The sequence below is a fragment of the Ranitomeya variabilis genome, chromosome 2 (genome assembly GCF_051348905.1).
Source record: "Ranitomeya variabilis isolate aRanVar5 chromosome 2, aRanVar5.hap1, whole genome shotgun sequence".
In the NCBI taxonomy this organism is placed as follows: domain Eukaryota; kingdom Metazoa; phylum Chordata; class Amphibia; order Anura; family Dendrobatidae; genus Ranitomeya; species Ranitomeya variabilis.
The window spans coordinates 452860523-452882992 of NC_135233.1; the positions used below are offsets into that span (position 1 = coordinate 452860523).

Sequence of the window (22470 nt, forward strand, 5' to 3'; positions counted from 1 at the left end):
AAATTGTTTGGTGAATTGGAACGCGCGGGGTTAAAATTTCCCCTCACAACATAGCCTATGACGCTCTTGGGGTCCAGACGTGTGACTGTGCAAAATTTTGTGGCTGTAGCTGCGACGGTGCAGATGCCAATCCCGGACACACACACACACACACACACACACACACACACACACACATACACACACACATTCAGCTTTATATATTAGATAGCCGTGTTACACTCCCCCAGGGCCGGACTGGGACTAAAATTCAGCCCTGGCATTTGAAGGTACACAGGCCCACTTGTCACTTGGTGACTGTGTAATATCTTTGTACACTTGTAGGTTACAAGAAGTGAGGGGAGTGTATATGCCTTTTTATATCTTCTCTTTATCTCTTTTTAATTGTACCTTTTATTCTAGACAAACTTCCTGTGTTGACCACCTGCAGTTCACCCTTCACAAATGCCTACCTCAACCATCTAAATATATATATATGGCTGATATTGTATGATCTCTTACATGTCTAAAGAAACGTTTTGCGAGTAACACATAGAAACCTCAAAAAAGAAACAGAATCCAAAAATGTAAATGAAACTATTTATTTTTTTTAAAGAAATTATTGAGCTGCGGTCCATTAATTGGCAGCAAGAATCTGGTCCACCCAGTCACGGAGTACAGTGACACGGGCATAGACACCTGGGTATGAGGTTGAGCACGTGCTGCTACCCCAAGACACAATACCAACCAGTGTCCAAGCGCCATCTCTTTGGCACACAAGGGGTCCACCAGAATCGCCCTATATTAGAAAAAAAATTATAATAAAATTGTTAAATTTCAAGGATATTAAAATAGAAGCAACTAACCAATTACTTCACATCTATACAGAGTAAGTATGTGTACAAATATTTTTCATCTTCCTAACGCCTCTTCTTCCACTCAAATGAAAAAAAAAATAATCCAAAGAATTCCTTAGCCTCTGATTACTGATGCAAAAAGAAGAATGGAGAAGAAAAAGGAGGAAGAATTTGATAACCTGGAAAGAAAACGAAAGGGAATGTGCAATGATTTTTAGTTTTGTTTTAATTATGTAATCATTTCTTTTTTTAAACAAAATAAAATTTAGTTTTTAATATTTATTTTTTTCTGCAACTGTTGGGAGGATGCCATTTTTATTTGCTGGTAAGTATCAGAACATGACACCGCAAATATAGCAACTGCAAGGACATAGGAGACTTCAGTCAGACACCGACCGTAATCTCCTATACTGTGGCAGGATCAGCTATGAAATGGGCACTCACCCTTAGTCGGCTGAGCCGTGTATCTAACCCTATCATATGTGATAGTCTGCGTACCTAGTTCTATCATGTGTGATATAGTCCTTGTATCTAATCCCTACACATGCGATGCCATCCATGTATCTAATCCTATCGTGTGACTGCTGAGCTGTGTATCTAATACTGTCATACATCTGGATTCAAACCCTTGATCCTGTGGTCTTTGTCTTTTTTCCAAGGAGCTACAGCAGATACAACTTTTCTTTTGGTGTTTTAGTTCTGTTTCATGTCATCTTTGGGTAACTCTTTTTGTCTTCCCTATCACCTTTCGGGTGCAGCTTTATAAACCTTCCCCTGCTGGGGATAGTCTTTGTTGGATGCATTCACTTTGCTGTAGTTTAAGATGGTTGCAGTTGTTTCATGTGTGGTACCTTTATTCCTTAGGGTATTGCTACTCAAGAGATACTAGGAGCTGCTAAGGACATTCAGGGTTAGCTGCTGACTGAGGGTGCCATTGCATTTTCTTTGAGTGCAAATATCCACGGTCAGGCATGGACAGACCGGGGCTTTTCCTAGTCTGAACAGGGTTCTGTCAGGTTCAGGTAGCTGCGTCCCTGGTTTGTGCGCTACCTGTGTGCATGTGCTATAGCAGTCATAACAAATACTTTCATGTTTGACAGTGACTGTAAACTATTTAATTACTGTGATCTGAGCACTGCAGCCACGATGATATGACTGCTCCTCTCAGATCTCTGTAGAAACCAGTGACCAGCACAGCACTAACAGAATTGTCACTGCCACCATCCTGGGTGACACTGTCCACATGTTAGTATCATTTTGCAGTCACCAACAATATGTCTCTGCACTTCGATCCTAAACTTCATCCTCCCTTATCCTTTTGCAAACACCCAGAAGGGGAGTGGAGCAGTGATGACAGACGCATGGAGCAGACCAGAGCCAATGTTGAGAGGTGCAGAGCCGCTGATTAAGTTCAGGTCTGTCAATCAAGAGATATCAATCATTGGCTCTTTACCTCCTTATGGACACTGCAACCGCACTCACATACTGTCATTGTCAGCTCTCGTCACTGGCTCTGGTCTACTTCCACTGCAGTAGTCCTTTTTCCTCCCCCCGCTGCATTCTGAACTAATGGTGCAGGTGGGGATAGCATTCAATGTTTTCGTAAAGCAAATAAGGGGCTAAGTGCACCCCTTAACAAACTAAAAAGAAAGCAGGGATTCATTCGTCTGATGATACAAACCATGCAGGATGAGGCTCCGGCAGCTCCAGCGCAGATCATGGAATCAAGGATGTTGCTTCCCCAGTGGACCTTACATTGCGTATTGGACAACACGGGCAGGGAGGTCTGCTGCAGTTTGCTGGGAGTGTTTACAGCTGTTCAGAAAATAAAGTATTGAGTATATTAACAAGTTTTATTTTGCTTTGGGACTGTTATATAAGTATTTACAAAACATTGATTTATTTTTATACTGATTAAATTGTAAACATATCAGCCCTAATATATGTAGGCTTCATTGGGTATTTTTTTGCTTTGCAATCCAACAAGAAACCAGGAACATAACTGTAATAGGTGCAGGGGTTGCACCATGGTCCTGAAGCCTAGAGGGCCCAAAAAGTCCCTTTAGCTCATATGAAAAGACCATTACTATTAAAAGACTTGCAATAATTAGGGGCCACATTGGGACCCACAAGATTCAAGTTACATCACTGCCAGAAATTGTCTCCTATGAGAAGTCTATGTTCCAATGTACCATAATGTGCTATAGTTTAGTAGTAGTATAGTTTAGTAAATGTGTATATAACCCGCCTTTAGTGGTTGGATGTCATTAGAGGTGCTAATCTGGTGCTATTTGAGGAGCAGTATCATAGGATACATCTTGTAGATCAGTTAACCCATGGGTTGTAAACTTCTTGATTATGTTACACACCATGGACAAAAGAACATCAAGATCTCTGGAGACGGACTTGTAACCTTGAGATTGTTGATATTTTTCAACAATTTTGGTTCTCAAGTCCTTAGACAGTTCTCTTTTCCTCTTTCTGTTCTCCATGCTTAGAGTGGCACACTCAGACTCACTCAACTTCTCCCCTTTTTATCTGGTTTCAGGTGTCATTTTCATATGGCCCACACCTGTTACTTGCCGCAGGTGCGTTTAAATGAGCATCACATGCTTGAAACAAAGTTGTTTACCCAAATTTTGGAAAGGTGCCAACAATTTTGTCTGGCCCATTTTGGGGGTTTTGGGTGAAATTATGTCCAATTTGCCTTTCTTTCTCTGTTTTTTTTTCTTGTGTTGTTTCAATACACATAAAGGAAATAAATAAGCCTATAAGAAAAAGTGTCATTTTAGCATTCCAAAATGTGCAGGCATATTTGATGTTATTTTTTTCCATATGGTTTTGGCGGCATTCTATAGGGAAACGTGCATGACGAGGCAGAAATAATGCCATACTTAGAGCACGCGGCATTCCAAAAAAAAAAACCACTGCCCTACAAAGAAACAAGTGTGCACTTTTCAGCATTTTACTAAAAAACATTAAAAGCAAGTTCCAAAAATGTGCCAATTTTTTATCATACCGTTCCATCTTGTCAATCCCCATCCACTTGTAACACAGAGACGGCCATCATCATATACTTCACCAGGGTTAGCCAAGCACACTGGGGAGACTCTGCTGCCCAAAACAGCGGAACTGGCGAGTTTTATCAAGGTAATGTCGTTACTGATGGTGTTGGAGTTCCAGTTTGGATGAGTAAAAACCTTAAAAAGAGAAAATTACAGTAGAATCCGTCTCTGTTTTGTATTAATGATTATTGCCCGTCAGACCCCTGAACGGAACCCAACAAACGCCATTGTAAGTCAACGAGTTTCTATCTGTTGTATCCGTTTTAAACAGAAAACCATTAGACAAGTGGGAAGATAATATAGCAGAATTCTAAAAGTATAGAAATATAATAAATGACATTGAACGGTCAGGACTGTAAACGTAATTATACACCAAAAATAAAACTACATGGAAACTCACTTGTGAAACTGCCAGAGTCTGGATCGCTTCAGCAGAGGAACTTCTGTCGTGTTCTCCGACAACAACGCGGTCAGTTGAACTACAGAAAACACATCATGTAACTAGTATATCAATTTTTTACATCTCATTATAAAATAAATTAATATTATATGTGATATGTGATGCATCTGTAAACCACCCAAATCTATTTAAAAAAAAAAATGTTTTTTTTTTGCAGTGTGAGCCTGGATTTATTCAAGCCCCATCTAGAAGAATGGGACAGTCACAGACATTCCTGTATTTCCGTATTTAACCAATGTACCAATTTCTTACATCCTATTATAAAACAAACCCTATAAGAGAAATTAATAAAACATGTGATTCGTCTGTAAAACACCCCAATCTAATAAGAAAAATTGTTTGTTTTTGTTGTTTGTTTTTTTTTTGCAGTATTTGCATGTCTTCCTGCAAACTGTATCTAGAAGAATGAGATAGGCCAGACATTTCTGCCATTAATCTGCATGTGTACATATATAACAAAATAGGAGGACACGGAGTACATAAGTGCATATAAACATTTTTCAAATAAAATTACAAAAAAATGTATATGCATTTATGTGCTCCGTGTCCTCCTATTTTGTAATGCAATATTATGGAGTTGGGGCCAATTGAATTGAGGGTGGACCACCACTGTGTGATATCCCCCTCCTGCATTTAAAATGCAGCTGGGTTTTGTGTTTGCATGTGTACATATATTCATAAATGTCTTTTTTAACCTTCTTATTTTGGTATTATACTGTATGTTTTTAAAGCTGGGAGATCATATTTTGCTTTTTCAAGAGTTCGGTCTACACATCTAGAATTTTGGAGAGGAATAAGGATGTAGGGAAATGGTAGGGTGACGTAGCCCAAACCCTTCTTTATAATTGCTTAGATACCGCAGCAGCTATTGATCCCAGCATCTAAAGCTAAGCAAAGACAGAGATTTTTGAGGAGTTTCTTTGAGCCAACAAACAAGAGCAAATAGGGTATTATCCAGGTAACACCGTGTTTAGGTGTTGAGCCATTGCTTACGAGGTTGGGTTGTGAGAAAGCACAACCCTTTAGAAGGCTCAATGGACAGTGTAACTCCAGCTGCTGTTACTTAGCTGGTTGGAGAATCCAGAGTAGAGGTCAGACAAAGGGAATAAGTGGATGTGCGGTGCTGCTTATGAATCATCAAGAAAGATATCCAAGGAATCCAAGGTCTTCAGTAGAGATTCGATCTATTCTCAATGCGTTTCAAAAGTTTGTCTGACTTATTCAGCAGGAGAACCACAGAAAGTTAGAACTTTTTGTGGTTCTCCTGATCAAACAGTCAGACAGACATTGAAACCCATTGTGAATAAAACTTTCTGTGGTTCTCCCGATGAAGAAGTCTGACCGATTTTTAAACGCATTGAGATGCCTCAAACCTTGGATTCTTTGGCTATCATTATTGATTATTCACCAGCAGCGCGGCACATCCACTTATTCCCTTCGTCTGAAAAAAAAAATCACTTGAAATACTATTATTCATTCAAATGTTAATAAACTTTGCTGTTCATATGTGGAGTTTTTTCTTTGCTTGTATTTCCCACTTCAGATTCAGGGAAAAGAGAAAATATTTTAAGCTAATCCTGTTACAATCTGGTCCAAAATGGGCACCGTCAAATCAGAAGGGAGCAAAAATGATTTCAGGAAAAAAAAAAGTTACAGAACCCTTCAAAAAATCTGAAATACCCCCATCAGGAAAAGAAAAAAAAATGTTCAAAAATTCCCCAAAAAAGGAGTGTTTCTTGTAGTGGCTCCTAAAAAACCCCATCTGCACATCGCCTGAAGCAGTGTTCCCCCACTCTGGACCTCAAGAGCCACCAACAGGTCATGTTTTCAGTATTTCCTTAATTGCATCACCTGTGCAATACTAAGGAAATCCTGAAAACATGACCTGTTGGTGGCTCTTGAGGACCAGAGTGGGGGAACACTGGCCTAAAGGGTCAAACTGTTGGGATCTGAGCAAGCTCTAGATGCGGCATTATCAGGCAGCTGTTAGCGCCATAAACCTGCTCCATAGAATTCCTAAGAAATATTGCTACACATGTGTACAAAAGTTGGGAAAGAGTAACAAAAAAAGTTTATGAAAAATGTATAAATTTTAGGCTGCTGTGGACGAATGTACTTACATAACACCGCAGTGAGCTGCTGTTACCACCCAATTGCTGTTAATCAGTGAACCCCCGCAGAAATGCCATCCAGTCCTGTCCTGTAACATATAAAGCAATAATATAGGAAATATTGCAGGATAAATCCATGAAAAATAAGCAGAGCAATACAAGGCATCTCATGGGTGTAGCTACACAGGCCGTATAAATTGGGTAGGGCTTACAGCCATCTTAGTAGCAGGTAGCAGCTTCCTAAATTGCAAGTAAGAGACTACCATTGGCATTGTGAGAATCATGGTATGATTGTTCTGACGAGGTATCGGAGACCAGGAGATCCATATATATCATTCTCACATAGGTTCCTCTGGATTTTGTCTCTGCAGTATAAATACGTGGCAATAAAGTGTTATTACAAATGACGGGGATGTTATACTGCATCACCATTTTCATTATTACTTCCATAATGTTCTCCTATGAAACATTCTAAAATATCAAGGATACCTATGACAAGGAATCTTTTGGAGCCTATATGTAATGTGTCCGAGAGCGGTAGTCTCGACCGATGCTGCTGTTCTAATACTTTACCGGAAAATTGTGTGGGTCCTGGCTGGGTCTTGAGTGGAGCCCATCTTTAGCCAATGGTATTGGCTGACCAGTACCACGACCATTAGCAGATTTTTTTTATATATAATTCGACAGCATCATGATGAAGGGGCAGAGACCGTGATGTATGGGATGTATCACTTAGCTTACTGGGTACAGCAGCTATGATACAATCAGAGTTTTCTCTGATGCCAATCTGTATATAGACAGAAAGCTGCTAATCAGTGGTGAGGATTGGGTTGGACTAGAAAGCAGGAGACACCTAGTCCTGTAGTGATAATCTCCTGAAGATTAAACGCTGATTACCTAAACAGCAAAACACAGCCTAGTAAGTGATACATTGCTGGAATCGGGGTCTCTGTTCCTACATCATGCTGCTCACAGGTTACATAGCAATAATCTGCAGTCATATTCCCGATAGTTATGTATAGTAGTGTGGATTTGGTAAGTGCTACAAAGTTTTCTTCTACAGCTTGAGATCTTTAGCCCCTTGTCAGCGCACATTAATTTATTTTTAGAATCCTGGTTCGGTCTAACATTAAATTCGGTAATATGAAGATCATCAAAATATTTCTTACATATAAATCCCCTAAAAATGATTTATAGGGACAGTGGCGGTCTAGGGTGAGCCGTCAGTGAGCGGGGGCAGAATATTTGTCTATCATTTAGCGTGCCAACCTCCGCAGACAGGTAGTACCAATAATAGGGGATTGTCATTGCCCGCTTCTTTGTCTAACATTAGATAGGGTTTATTATCTAAGTGCCCATTTCTATGCCATCTACAGGGCTTTTATTGTTTCTTGTCTCTCTTTATTGTTTTTTTTCTGTTTGTTTATGGGGTATAGGTTTTTAATGTTTATCTTATAAATAGTTTTATCATATAAATTATTTAATTTATTTATCATATAAATTTATTTATCATATAAATTATATTTAATGTATATCTGATAAATTATAAGTTTTATTTATTATTAGGAATTTATATGTAGGAATTACAATCCTGGTTCTCAAAGATGATCGAGAGGACAGTAAACTTTTTGAAGTTTGCAAAGAAGTGAAATACTTAAAAATACACTACTTTGCAGATTACATTTTTGCCTTTTTTAAATTAATATCTATTGTTACCTGAAGAGAGACTTGCCAGGGCCAAGATCCTGAAACTGCCTCCTCACCATTGACTATCCTGGCATAGCCAGAGACAACAGGGTTGATAGCGGGAACTCCGCAGCCTGGTAAAAATAACAACAACAAAAAAACAAGGATTTTATTATTAGAAAATGTTAAAATATATTTATTCAGCGAAATCTAGAACATTTAATCCTAGCTTCTAGCTTATGTAATAAGACACATAAAATGCATAGATTTTTGTGCTACAAAGATAATGATGCAAAATAAATATTTCTACAATTAAATGCAATTCTAACAATAAAACGTCATGTAATAGTTGAATTTACCATAAGCAGCACTGGCCAAAGCCAAACAGGAGACAAGCAGTAGGAAACCCATAGTGAATACTTTCCTTATTCGCTTGGACAACTTTTATAGTAAAGGGAACCGAGCTGCAAGATATGGATTTGCTTCATGATTGGCTAAAAAGTCCAAGCAAGGTGAGCAAATATTGCAGTGCTAATTAGAACCTTCAATGGTGTAGCAATGACCTTTTGCTTCCTAAATTTGGCATCTGCAAATATTAAAATAGTGGCTATTTATTGGGACCACATGACTGCTACCTAGCATTTGCTTGTTCCAATGGACCCTATGCCTTAGTATTTAAAAATCTCCCACAAGTTCTTTTTGGTTTCAAGATTAAAATATTACGGTATATTGGAAGCTAATCATTTACAAGGAATAACATAATTTCTGACCAATGTATGACTTGTATACTGCATTTAACATAAGTTTGCCCTTCTGCAGACTCTATGTCTGATTTTCAGTTGTCTCTGAGCTAGTTAGTGGAGACTAGCACACAGGAAAGACAGACATGATGGATTCTCACTCTTCTGTCTCTATGTAACACATGTTCAAAAGCAGTAGCGTGATAGAGGACATTATACACAAGTACTGAGCAAAACATAAAGTTGTAACACGCATAATACATACGGGGAAAATCATAGTATATTGCACATAATATATATACGCAACTAATTAACTACCCCATATATGTATGCTAAGGACTAATAGGGACAACTGCAAAAAGACAGATATCCTAAATCACCACAAAACGCAGATAAATCCCATAAAAAATCACTTTTATTTTTAACAGACTAAAATCAGTACATAAAAGAAGAACAACGGTAGGAATGGTGAAACACTAATTGGCAGTACATTGTACAAAAAAGGGGCTTAAGGTGCCGTCCATGGCTAAACACACACCATATTAAAGTACAATCGGATAACAGCCCATATAGATAAGATAAATTAGTTGCTGTAAAACATAAAAATACTGAAGGCCCAATATCCCACACGTAAATACATGTGAACAGTATATAATACCTGGTGTGTGCAGCAAATGGGGGACCTAGAACCCACCCCGACGTGCGTTTCGGAGCGACAACGCAGCTCCTTCCTCAGGGGGCGTGGGGAACCAGGTAAAGCAGCCATCTATATATACCGCCATAACAAAGGGCACTCAACCCCACAGAGACGCGTCACCTGTGAATGCTGCCAACCACGGCGCCTCCGCCGCCCGCCGGAACAGGAAACACGTCGAGAACACGTGACCCGTCACCAGGCAGCAGCGAGGACACCGCCGCAAGCACAAGTACTGAGCAGTGTAGCTGTGAAACCAACGTTGGGGTAAGATTAAACACTTACCAGAAAGCAGCAGCACAGATGCGTGTGTCTGTATTTATCTCCATAGACTTTGATAGGCATCTATAGATGTATCCACACTAGAAATAGATCATGGCACAGCAAGTTAACAGAATAAAAGATACTGAATTTGTAAGGTGTCGAATTACACTCTTTTGCATCTGGATATCTTTTTGCATGGAGATATTTTTGTCATTTTAAGAATGGATACTGCTGTATAATCTGATCCCTCGTTGACCTAGCAGTTAGCCTTGTCTTGAGCATGTTGAATTTTTGCTGTTTTTCAAAGTAATGGAAAAGTTCAGGAGGTGGGAAGAATGGTTCATACGTTGAGAAAGAAGCAAATCTCTTTGACAAGGTATCAAACAAAAGTTTCTTATATTACAATTGAAATATTGATATATAAAAAAACCACAGTGATCATTCAATGGGCTTTTTATTGTTGTGGAAACCCCTTTACTGGAAGAGCTAATTTGGGGAGAGACACGACTGGGTCTCCAGATCTGCCTGAGTTGGTCAAATTAGGAATGATACATCGCAGACAGTCTTGTAAACTGGGGTGTCTGTTCACATGGGATGCATTTAGATGCCTGGCAGCAGGGCCGTCTCCAGGTTTTCATGGGCCCTGGGCGAAAGAGTCCCGGTGGGCCCCTTTAACACATACCACAATTCATAATGCATGGATACGGCAGAGAAATATAGATAAAGTACAATGCCAAAGATTTCACATACTTCGTACATTACATGAGTGATATCTATTGTGCATTCTACATTAGCTCAGAAACCGGACAGTATAGTCCTCTATACAGAATAATGAGCCCCATATATTGCCCCATACAGTATAATGGCCCCATATAGTGCTCCATACAGTATAATTGGCACCACATAGTCCTCTATACAGAATAATAAGCCCCATATATTGCTCCAAACAGAATAATGAGCCCAATATTGTGCTCCATACAGAATAATGAGCCTCATATAATGCTCCATACAGTATAATGTACACCACAGAGTGCTCCATACAGAATGAACCGCATATATTGCTCCATACAGAATGAGCCGCATATATTGCTCTATACGGAATTGACACCATATAATGCTCCATACAGTATAGTGAGCCACATATAATTCTCCATACAGTATATGATGGGCCTCATCTATTGTTCCATATATAATGGGCCTCATATAATGCTCCATACAGTATATGATCAGCCCCATACAGCATACTGAGTCCCATATATTGCTCATACAGAATGGGCCCCATATAATACTCCTTACAGAATGGGTCCCATATAATGCTCCAAAAATAATTGGCCCCATAAGATGCTCCATGTATAATGGGCCCCATATAATGCTCTATATATAATTGGCCATATAAAATGCTCCATATATAATTAGTCCCATAAGATGCTTCATATGTTATTGGCCCCATATACTGCTCCATATTGAATTGGCCACATATACTGCTCCATATAGAATTGGCTTCATAAGATGCTCCCTATATTATTGGCCCCATAAGATGCTCCATATAGAATTAGCCCCATATAATGCTCCATATAAGGGCCCCTTCTGATGGTCCCCATATATTGCTCCAAATATTAAAAAAAAAATGAAATACTCACCTCTCGTCGCTTGATGCTGCTCTGGACTCCTCACCGTCGGCGTCTTCCTGCTCTGTGCTGCGACTGCTCAAGCAGAGGGCGCGCACTGGTGACGTCATCGCGCCCTCTGACCTGAACTTCACAGTTAGAGGATGTAAGACGCTGCAGCGCTGGAACCGGGAAAGGTAAGTATCGCAAGTGCCGGGGCCTGGAGCAGGCTCAGGGCTCCGGCACTTGCCCGGGTGCTGACGCCGGCCCTGCCTGGCAGCCCGCCTGATCAAATAGTATGGGCATCAGTAATAGACTGTAAACCAGACACTGTGCATTACCTGTATGTGAACAGCGCCCTATACAAGCCTCTTTGTGCAATCATATACTAAGCAATCACCCCCAATATGAATTGGTAGGCTGTGAGTGGTTGTCTTATCTCAGTATTTTGCACTTGTGTTGCCGCCATCTTTACTACATGGGTTTGCAGCATTTGTTTGTAGACATGGGCAGGTAAGAACTGCTTTGTGCTGTATTAATTCTTGAATTTTTGGAGGATTTTTAATCCTCTTTTTGTGGCTTTGTAATTAAGTCCTCTTTGGTGATAGTTATACCTTGGGTCAGTCCGGCTGCTTAGTGTATTGACGAGACCATATCTTTTGGTGATAATAACGATAATTTATTGTAACTATGCAACACTTGCATTAAGGTACCGTTACACTAAACGACTTACCAACGATCACGACCAGCGATGCGATCGTTGGTAAGTCGTTGTGTGGTCGCTGGGGAGCAGTTACACAGACAGCTCTCTCCAGTGACCAACGATCAGGGGAACAACTTTGGCATCGTTGAAACTGTCTTCAACGATGCCGAAGTCCCCCTGCAGCACCCGGGTAATGAGGGTAAAGATCGGGTTACTAAGCGCACGGCCGCGCTTAGTAACCCGATATTTACCCTGGTTACCATTGTAAAAGGAAAAAAAAAAACACTACATACTCACCTTCTGATGTCTGTCACGTCCCCCGCCGGCGGCTTCCCTGCACTGAATGTGTCAGCGGTCAGCGCTGGCCGGCCGTAAAGCAGAGCACAGTGGTGATGTCACCGCTGTGCTCTGCTTTACGGCCGGCCGGCGCTGACACATTCAGTGCAGGGAAGCCGCCGGCGGGGGAAGTGACAGACATCAGAAGGTGAGTATGTAGTGTTTTTTTTTTACTTTTACAATGGTAACCAGGGTAAATATCAGGTTATTAAGCACGGCCCTGCGCTTAGTAACCCGATATTTACCCTGGTTACAAGTGAACACATCGCTGGATCGGTGTCACACACACCGATCCAGCGATGACAGCGGGTGATCAGCGACGAAATAAAGTTCTGGACTTCTAGCTCCGACCAGCGATATCACAGCGGGATCCAGATCGCTGCTGCGTGTCAAACACAACGAGATCGCTATCCAGGACGCTGCAACGTCACGGATCGTCGCCGTTCTCGCTGCAAAGTCATTGAGTGTGAAGGTACCTTTAGACTTGTGAGCATGAAGGGTTAATTCAAAGTTATAATCATCAGTAAATTGGAGACATGACTTCACATGGAAGTAAAGTTATCATCTGTAGTTTACGATCAAACAACCACAGAAGCAGAGTTTTAGTGAGTGAAACACCATGTGTCAGGATAAAGCCTATCTATTCAACATGAACTTTGCGACTTTTACTTATTTATAGACTATAGGCAGATAATTCTGTCAGACCCGCTACTGGTTTGACTGTTCACATTTTCCATTGCTCATTTTCCATTTTCCAATTTTTCCACTTCAGATATTGTGGAGGTATGACTTGTTAAGGCTTGGACTCCACAAGAGCTGTGAAGATGTCCTGTACTGTTGGGAGCCGTTTTTTTTCTACATCTCTATAGGCGAGGTATTGCACACAGAAAGTGATTGAAGTAGAGGTTAAAGAGGTGATCCGAAACTAAATTTTATTTTCATCATAAATTTCGATCTATTTAATCTTGCAATCTATTTTTATAATATACTTTAATTAAAAATACCTTATATTTCCCTAACTCCACTATATAGCTGATTTATTTTTTTCTACTACTTCCTCTTTTATGAGTGTCTACTTGAGAATCCTAATGCATCCTTGGATACTCAAACGTGTCATCATGAGGAGACATGGGCTTTAGTCACTGCTGTATCCTCTGCCCCTTCCTGAAGAGAAGAGTCATCAATGACCTCGATTTCTGGACTGGACAAGTCCCTGTTCTACTGAACATGCGTCGGTTGTCAATTTAAACGTATGTGAAGCGATGGCCAGGGGACCACCACGGTGCAGGATGACTACTGTACACAAGCTTAGGTGCAAACAACAAAGGGTAGATTTATTGGAAGGCAAGGGATGAAGTGAATGAGGAAGATGCAAACAGGGGTATACAATGGCAAAAGACAATTTACAAGAGTTATAAACTTTATCTTTCCTGTAAAATAGCACGGTGCTTTAACTATTACAGACTCAAAATATGTCTAACCAGCAAATGTAAACAATAAACAGGTGATGATGCTACTCTACATATAACCTCCCTGGCCTTTACTAAGCAGGCCACACGGCTCCCGTGTACTGACTATTGAAGCCTACACTAGGCCCTAACAGGTGCACCAAACAGGAACAAACTCACGGTGATGTTGGGGAATCAGATCCAGTCCCAGGGGGGCCCCCAGCAGTCTAATATGGTGGTGCACATGACTTTCTGTCAGCTCTGTGAAGCGTGGTCTTCTCCTTGCTTCTGGATCCTAGGGATGCTCCTGGTAACTGTAATTCCCTTTCTCTGTATCTTCGTGGCTCTCTTGCAGCTATATCAGGACACAGTTCTTCTCTCTTTTTCAGCTATCAGCACAAAAAGTCCTCTCTGCAGCAGCCTCAGCTCACACACGCTGCTCCAGCTCCACACCTGAACTCTGACAGACCAGTTCATCACACCGACTATTGCAGGGGAGCAGCAGAACATTCCATCACCATTCCATCAGACAAGGGGGTGCAGCCTCTTAAAGTGACAGCGTGTTCCTTACTGTCCATAACAGCACCACCCTCTTACATGCCTCCCTTCTTAATGATGGTCATCCTCGGCCATCACAGCATCAGGGTCAAAGTGTAATGGAGGAACGTTCAATGCGGAAACAGTACCTATAGAGGAGGCAATAAAGTTGCAAAAACAGACAGAGCACACTGTTCTACATATCAGACTGGTGGAACCCCTGCATTAGACCTCTGGGATCTCCGAAGCTCTTGGCTGTCAGACAAGGCTTGACTATCTTCCAGAGGAACACTTGTTGCAGGAGACATTGTGAGCTCTTGTCTGGTCTCGTCCTCGCATTGCGGTACTGGTACATCCATGGGATTACCGTCTCTGTGTGGCTGAGGACCCCCTACTGTGTCAGGGACGGTCCACCACTCCATCGATTTCACCATCAGGCATGACAGATTCAGGAAGTGGAGTAGCACCTTCAGGCGACAATGGCGTAGAACAGACCTCAGACCGGCAAGACCGCAGCATATTTCTATGAAGTACTCTAGGGGCGGATGCCCCAGTCTCAGTCTGTACCTTGTAGACAGGGCCGTTAGCATACACTCGCTCGATAACTTTGTAGGGCTGTACTTCCCATCTTTCACTTAGATTTCCCTTGGGGCATTTCTCTCTGACTAATACTCGGTCTCCAGGTTGGAGGGGCAACTCTTGAGTCGGTTTGCGGCCCGTATGTTCTTTTTCTGGCAGCTGCTGACCCGCCAACCGCCATATCGTTTGCAATCATTGCCGATGCGCTTTCACCCATGAGGTGACAGTTCGCTCCATCAGCTCCTCTGGCTGTTCCAAATTCAGCTCAATGATCTCTCATCCAGCTCTTCCAAACAACAGTAGATAGGGGGTATAACCCGTGGTGGAGTGGACCCGATTGTTGTACGTCCAGACCAATTCCGGCAGATAGTCTGGCCAACACGCCTTCTTATCCTCCTCCAACGTTCTCAGCATTTGAAGTAAGGTTCGGTTGAAGCGTTCACAAGCTCTGTTGCCTTGAGGGTGGTAATGGGTGGTCCGGGACCACTCGATGCCATACATACGATACAATTCTTCCATCACCTTGCCTTGGAAACATGCGACTTGGTCGAAGTGGATGCGCTTTGGGCACCCATACACCCGGATGAAGTCTTGACAGATGGCTCGCGCCGCCAATTCCACAGTCTGATCTCTAGTTGGAGTGACTACTGCGAACTTAGAGAAATGATTGGTCATCACCAAACAGTATTGCAGCCCCCGGGCCGAGTGTCCCACGAGGAGATAGTCGATCATTAAGACTTCTAATGGTTCCTTAGTTTTTATGGTTTGGATGGGTGCCCTCTGTTCGGTACTCTTAATGAGGTCACATACTCGACATTGCCGGCAAACCTCTTCCTCGCCGGGGGGTACCTCGAGCCTGTCCTCATGCCTCCGATGCCTGATGGGAGGGGGCTTGCTCCCACTGATCCCTTATCGGTCGGGCTGAAGAATGGTTGCATGAGTATGGTGGGTCAGACTGTTGTAGTTCCCCCACTCTTCACTCCATCTGGGTCAGTTTCTCTTGCATGTTGTCAAGGGACCGCTGCAAGTCCTGCACCACCTGGACCAGCACCTCCTGATGGTTTGGGTCCCCTATGGTATTGGCGCCCTGGACACACTTCACCCCAGACGCATAGCTCTCGTCTTTACTTCGGGCCACTGTTTCCGCCAGGATTTGATGAAACATAAGAGCCGGATATGCCCGGACCCGTTCTGACAGTGCTCGCCTCAAGGATGTGCTGTGCAGTCCCAGAATGAATTGCTCCCGGAGTATCTGGTCTTTAGAGCCCATGCCGCCAAATCCATCTGCCTCCTTTCTCTGCACCTCCGCTAACACTTCTTGCAGTGCTGTTGCATACTGAGAAATTCCTTCTTCTTCCCGCTGCAGCCTAGAGAAAAATTTGGCGCGAAGGTGTCCGGCGCTAGCAGTCTCACCGTAGATCTCTTCCAGGAACTTCACTAGCTCCTTCAGGGTACTGCGGGTGAGTTCTGGTTGTAGGCAGACATTTCTATGGGCTTCTCCCTCTAGGGCAGTTAACGCAATGTCCACTTCGAGGTGTGGGCTGATGTTATAAATCTTCAGGGTGCCTTGCAGCTGGGACACCCAGTCGGACAGTGGCATATTCTTGCCATCTAACTTTGGTAGCACACTAAATATGGTGCCCATAGGGAGTGTCCTTGCAGGGTTCCACCAATGCCCACAGCATCTCCATTAACATTAGCATTCCCGCCATTGCTGTCTGCTGCCTCCATCTTAGTGTCAGTACCCTGCGCGCAGCGCCACTTGAAGCGATGGCCGGGGGACCACCACGGTGCAGGAAGACTACTGTACACAAGATGAGGTGCAAACAACAAAGGGTAGATTTATTTTAAGGCAAGGGATGAAGTGAATGAGGAAGATGCAAAAAGGGGTATACAATGGCAAAAGACAATTTACAAGAGTTATAAACTTTATCTTTCCCATAAAATAGCACGGTGCTCTAACTATTACAGACTCAAAATATGTCTAACCAACAAATGTAAACAATAAACAGGTGATGATGCTACTCTACATATAACCTCCCTGGCCTTTATTAAGCAGGCCACATGGCTCCCGTGTACTGACTATTGAAGCCTACACTAGGCCCTAACAGGTGCACCAAACAGGAACAAACTCACGGTGATGTTGGGGAATCAGATCCAGTCCCAGGGGGGCCCCCAGCAGTCTATTCCAGTGGTGCGCACGGCTTTCTGTCAGCTCTGTGAAACGTGGTCTTCTCCTTGCTTCTGGATCCTAGGGATGCTCCTGGTAACTGTAAATCCCTTCCTCTGTATCTTCGTGGCTCTCTTGCAGCTATATCAGGACACATTTCTTCTCTCTTTTTCAGCTATCAGCACAAAAAGTCCTCTCTGCAGCAGCCTCAGCTCACACACGCTGCTCCAGCTCCACACCTGCACTCTGACAGACCAGTTCATCACACCGACTATTGCAGGGGAGCAGCAGAACATTCCATCACGCCAGACAAGGGGGTGCAGCCTCTTAAAGTGACAGCGTGTTCCTTACTGTCCATAACAGTACCACCCTCTTACATATGCTCAGTAGATTATTTTCGCTGCGCACTGTTCTTTTCAAAGCAAAGTGACAATGCGCTCTCTCGCCGGCTCTGATCAGAAGTGACAAGTTGAGAACAGAGTGCACTGTCATTGAACAGTGTAAACAAAAAACTAGTGAGTAGAGACCATTGCCGACTCTGCAAGTGACATCTTTTTACAATATGCAATTACAGTGCGCTCTGATGTCAGCTTGTCTCTTCTGATCAGAGCTGGCGAGAGAGCGCATTGTCACTGTGCTTTAGAAAAAGATCAGATTATGATATTAAATAGAGATTTAGGATGAAAATAAAATTTTGTTTCATACCACCCCTTTAAACATTGAAAGTACTGCTCTATTAAGGGCATGAGACCTCCATTCTAATGATTGGTGGATGTTCTAGCAGTTGGGTCCTCGTCTACCAGACATACATCGACTACACTATATATCAGTGATAAACGTTATTGGTGGAATAATCCCATTAAAGAAGGCACATTTTATTATAAAAAAAAGCATTAATAATAATAATAATAATAATAATAATAATGCTGGAACAGCCTAAGAGACTTTTATAACTCAGGGAGTGATGTATTGGAACAGCGCTTCAAAAAAATGAATGCATGAATCAGAGCCTGGCTGCACAATTTTTCTCTGAAACACTTCTGCGTTTCAAGTTAAGACTGCAAATACTACAATAATAACCACTTTTTAAGTTTCCTTTTGGTACCATTTTTTTCCAACCAATAAAAGCCTGTGCACATGATTTTTTACTTTTTTTTTTTCCAAGAGTAAGATGCTTCAGGAAATTATGGCAATTTTTTTTCCTGAATCATCTTATTTAGCGCTTTTTTTGGGAGGATTGGAGAGAGGGAAGTTGTTTTTTGATGTCACACACCTGTCCCAGGTTCAGTCTATGCTCCCTTCACCCCAATCTGCTAAACTCTATTGTGCGCTGCATCTGGCTTTGCAAGCGGGTCAGCATGCTCCCATGTTATTGCAGCGCCCCAGAGTCCTGGTCGTTGCAGTATTGTCGCTCTGCCACAAGGGGGAGTGATGGTACGTCTGATGGCACTAAAAGAGTTCACCTGACCAGGTATCACAGTCACACACTACACTTCACACTCCGGCCACCAGGGGGAGCAAAAGGTTCTATGTATTAGGCCACTCCTCACACTCTGGTAAAACTGGGAGTCGGATAGAAAGTTAGAGAGAAGCTGACTGGCTTCACCCTTTAGTGAGTGCCAGTTGTCCATTGTATCTGGAGGATTCACATCTCTTCATGGTCTCTCCTGCTTCCTGGTCTTTTCACCAAGATAAGTCCTGCTTGTTTTGCAGCCCACATTTTGTGGGTCTTATTGTTCAGTGCATTTCATGTTTTTTCTTGTCCAGCTTAATCTGTGTAAGGATTTATGCAGTCAAGCTGGAATCTCTGGAGAGGCAGATATACCCTCCATGTCTTTAGTTAGATGTGGAGTTTTTGTATTTTCTGTGGTGGATATTTCCTAGTATTTTATTACTGACCGCATAGTTCTCTGTCCTATCTTTCCTATCTAGCTAGATTGGCCTCCTTTGCTAAATCCTGTTTTCAGCCTGTGTATGTTTTTTCCTCTCCTCTCACAGTCAATATTTGTGGGGGGCTGCCTATCCTTTGGGAATTTTCTCTGAGGTGAGATAGCTTTCCCTTTTCTATCTATAGGGTTAATTAGTCCTCCGGCTGTGTCGAGGTGTCTAGGATCAGTAGGTACATCCCACGGCTACTTCTAGTTGCGGTGTTAAGTTCAGGGTCCGCGGTCAGTACAGATATCACCTTCTCCAGAGTACGTCTCATGCTGCTCCTAGGCCACCAGATCATAACAGTACAACTGGCCAATAATGAGTTAACCGCATCTCAGAAGAAGGGAAAGAAAGTGCTGAGCAATTTTTTTTTCTGTACTCTGTTGTTTTTTTCCCCTCTTTACCTCTGGGTGGCTCAGGAGTTTGGCGCTGACATGGATGTTCAGGGACTTGCTTCTCGTGTGGATCAACTTGCTGCTAGAATACAGGATATTTCTGATTATATCATTCAGACTCCGGTTTTAGAGCCTAGAATTCCAACTCCTGATCTGTTTTTTGGGGACAGGTCTAAATTTCTGAGCTTTAAAAATAACTGTAAACTGTTTTTTGCTCTGAAGCCCGTTCCTCTGGTGATCCCATCCAGCAGGTTAAAATAGTCATCTCTCTGCTGCGTGGTGATCCTCAGGATTGGGCATTTGCCCTGGAACCTGGGAATCCGGCGTTTAATGTAGACACCTTTTTTCAGGCGCTTGGGTTATTGTATGATGAACCTAACTCTGTAGAGCATGCTGAGAAAACATTGTTGGCCCTGTGTCAGGGTCAAGAAGCGGCAGAATCATATTGCCAGAAATTTAGAAAATGGTCTGTGTTGACTAAATGGAATGAGGATGCTTTGGCGGCAATTTTCAGAAAGGGTCTTTCTGAATCCGTTAAAGATGTTATGGTGGGGTTCCCCTCGCCTGCTGGTCTGAGTGATTCTATGTCTCTGGCCATTCAAATTGATCGGCGCTTGCGTGAGCGCAGAGTTGTGCACACTATGGCGTTGTCTTCCGAGCGGAGTCCTGAGCCTATGCAATGTAATAGGATTGTGTCTAGAGCTGAACGACAAGGATTCAGATGTCAGAATAGGTTGTGTTTTTACTGCGGCGATTCTGCTCATGTTATTTCTGATTGCCCTAAGCGTGTCAAGAGAATCGCTAGTTCCGTTACTATCAGTACTGTACAACCTAAATTTATGTTATCTGTGACCCTGATCTGCTCATTATCGTCGTTTTCTGTCATGGCTAGTGTTGAGCGATACCGTCCGATACTTGAAAGTATCGGTATCGGAAAGTATCGGCCGATACCGGCAAAGTATCGGATCTAATCCGATACCGATACCCGATACCAATACAAGTCAATGGGACTCAAGTATCGGACGGTATTCCTGATGGTTCCCAGGGTCTGAAGGAGAGGAAACTCTCCTTCAGGCCCTGGGAACCATATTAATGTGTAAAATAAAGAATTAAAATAAAAAATATTGCTATACTCACCTCTCCGACGCAGCCTGCACCTTATCGAGGGAACCGGCAGCGTTGTTTGCTTAAAATGCGCGCTTTTCCTTCCTTCCGTGACGTCACGGCTTCTGATTGGTCACGTGCCGCCCATGTGGCCGCGACGCGACCAATCACAGCAAGCCGTGACGTAATTTTCAGGTCCTTCTAGGCATTCAGTATTTTAAAATTACGTTCCGGCTTTGTGATTGGTCGCGTCGCGGTCACATGGGCGACGCGACCAATCACAAGCCGTGACGTCACGGGAGGCAGGAGACGTGCGCATTTTAAAATGCGCGCGTGTCCAGCCTCCCGTGACGTCACGGCTTGTGATTGGTCGCGTCGCCCATGTGGCCGCGACGCAACCAATCACAGCAAGCCGTGACGTAATTTCAGGTCCTTCAGGATTTTAAAATTACGTTCTGGCTTGTGATTGGTCGCGTCGCGGTCACATGGGCGACGCGACCAATCACAAGCCGTGACGTCACGGGAGGCTGGACACGCGCGCATTTTAAAATGCGCGCGTCTCCTGCCTCCCGTGACGTCACGGCTTGTGATTGGTCGCGTCGCCCATGTGACCGCGACGCGACCAATCACAAAGCCGGAACGTAATTTTAAAATACTGAATGCCTAGAAGGACCTGAAATTACGTCACGGCTTGCTGTGATTGGTCGCGTCGCGGCCACATGGGCGGCACGCGACCAATCAGAAGCCGTGACATCACGGAAGGAAGGAAAAGCGCGCATTTTAAGCAAACAACGCTGCCGGTTCCCTCGGTGAGGTCCAGGCTGCGTCGGAGAGGTGAGTATAGCAATATTTTTTATTTTAATTCTTTCTTTTACACATTAATGTTGTTTCGATACCGATACCCGATACCACAAAAGTATCGGATCTCGGTATCGGAATTCCGATACAGCAAATATCGGCCGATACCCGATACTTGCGGTATCGGAATGTTCAACACTAGTCATGGCGTTTGTGGATTCAGGCGCCGCTTTAAATTTAATGGACTTAGAATTTGCCAGACGTTGTGGGTTTCCCTTACAGCCTTTGCAGAGCCCTATCCCTTTGAGGGGCATTGATGCTACACCATTGGCTAAAAATAAACCTCAGTTTTGGACACAGCTAACCATGTGCATGGCGCCAGCCCATCAGGAAGATTGTTGTTTTCTGGTGTTGCATAATCTGCATGATGCTATTGTGTCGGGGATTCCATGGTTACAGGTGCATAATCCGGTGTTGGATTGGAAATCTATGTCTGTGACTAGTTGGGGTTGTCAGGGGGTTCATGATGATGTTTCTTTGATCTCAATTTCCTCCTCCCCCTCTTCTGAAGTTCCTGAGTTTCTGTCAGATTTCCAGGATGTTTTTGATGAGCCCAAGTCCAGTTCCCTTCCACCGCATAGGGACTGTGATTGGGCTATTGACTTGATTCCAGGCTGTAAGTTCCCTAAGGGCTGACTTTTCAATCTGTCTGTGCCAGAACATGCCGCCATGCAGAGTTATGTTAAGGAGTCTTTGGAGAAGGGGCATATTCGGCCATCTTCTTCTCCATTGGGAGCAGGTTTCTTTTTTGTTGCCAAGAAAGATGGCTCCTTGAGACCCTGTATTGATTATCGCCTCTTGAATAAGATCACGGTCAAATTCCAATACCCTTTGCCTTTGCTCTCTGATTTCTTTGCCAGGATTAAGGGGGCTAGTTGGTTTACTAAGATTGACCTTCGAGGGGCATATAATCTTGTTCGTATTAAGCAGGGCGACGAATGGAAA

At 43.1% G+C, this 22470-nt stretch overlaps 1 protein-coding gene across 1 annotated transcript; it reads right to left on the minus strand.

Moving 5' to 3' along the window:
• Positions 1–579: 579 nt before the first annotated feature.
• Positions 580–8584, minus strand: LOC143806592 (chymotrypsinogen A-like). Its single transcript, XM_077287294.1, has 7 exons — positions 8518–8584; positions 8189–8292; positions 6482–6561; positions 4302–4380; positions 3856–4036; positions 2518–2651; positions 580–778 (listed from the first exon to the last, which is right to left on the minus strand). Exons 1-7 carry the CDS (start codon positions 8567–8569, stop codon positions 617–619), a joined length of 792 nt encoding a protein of 263 aa, XP_077143409.1. The 5' UTR covers positions 8570–8584; the 3' UTR covers positions 580–616.
• Positions 8585–22470: the final 13886 nt, after the last annotated feature.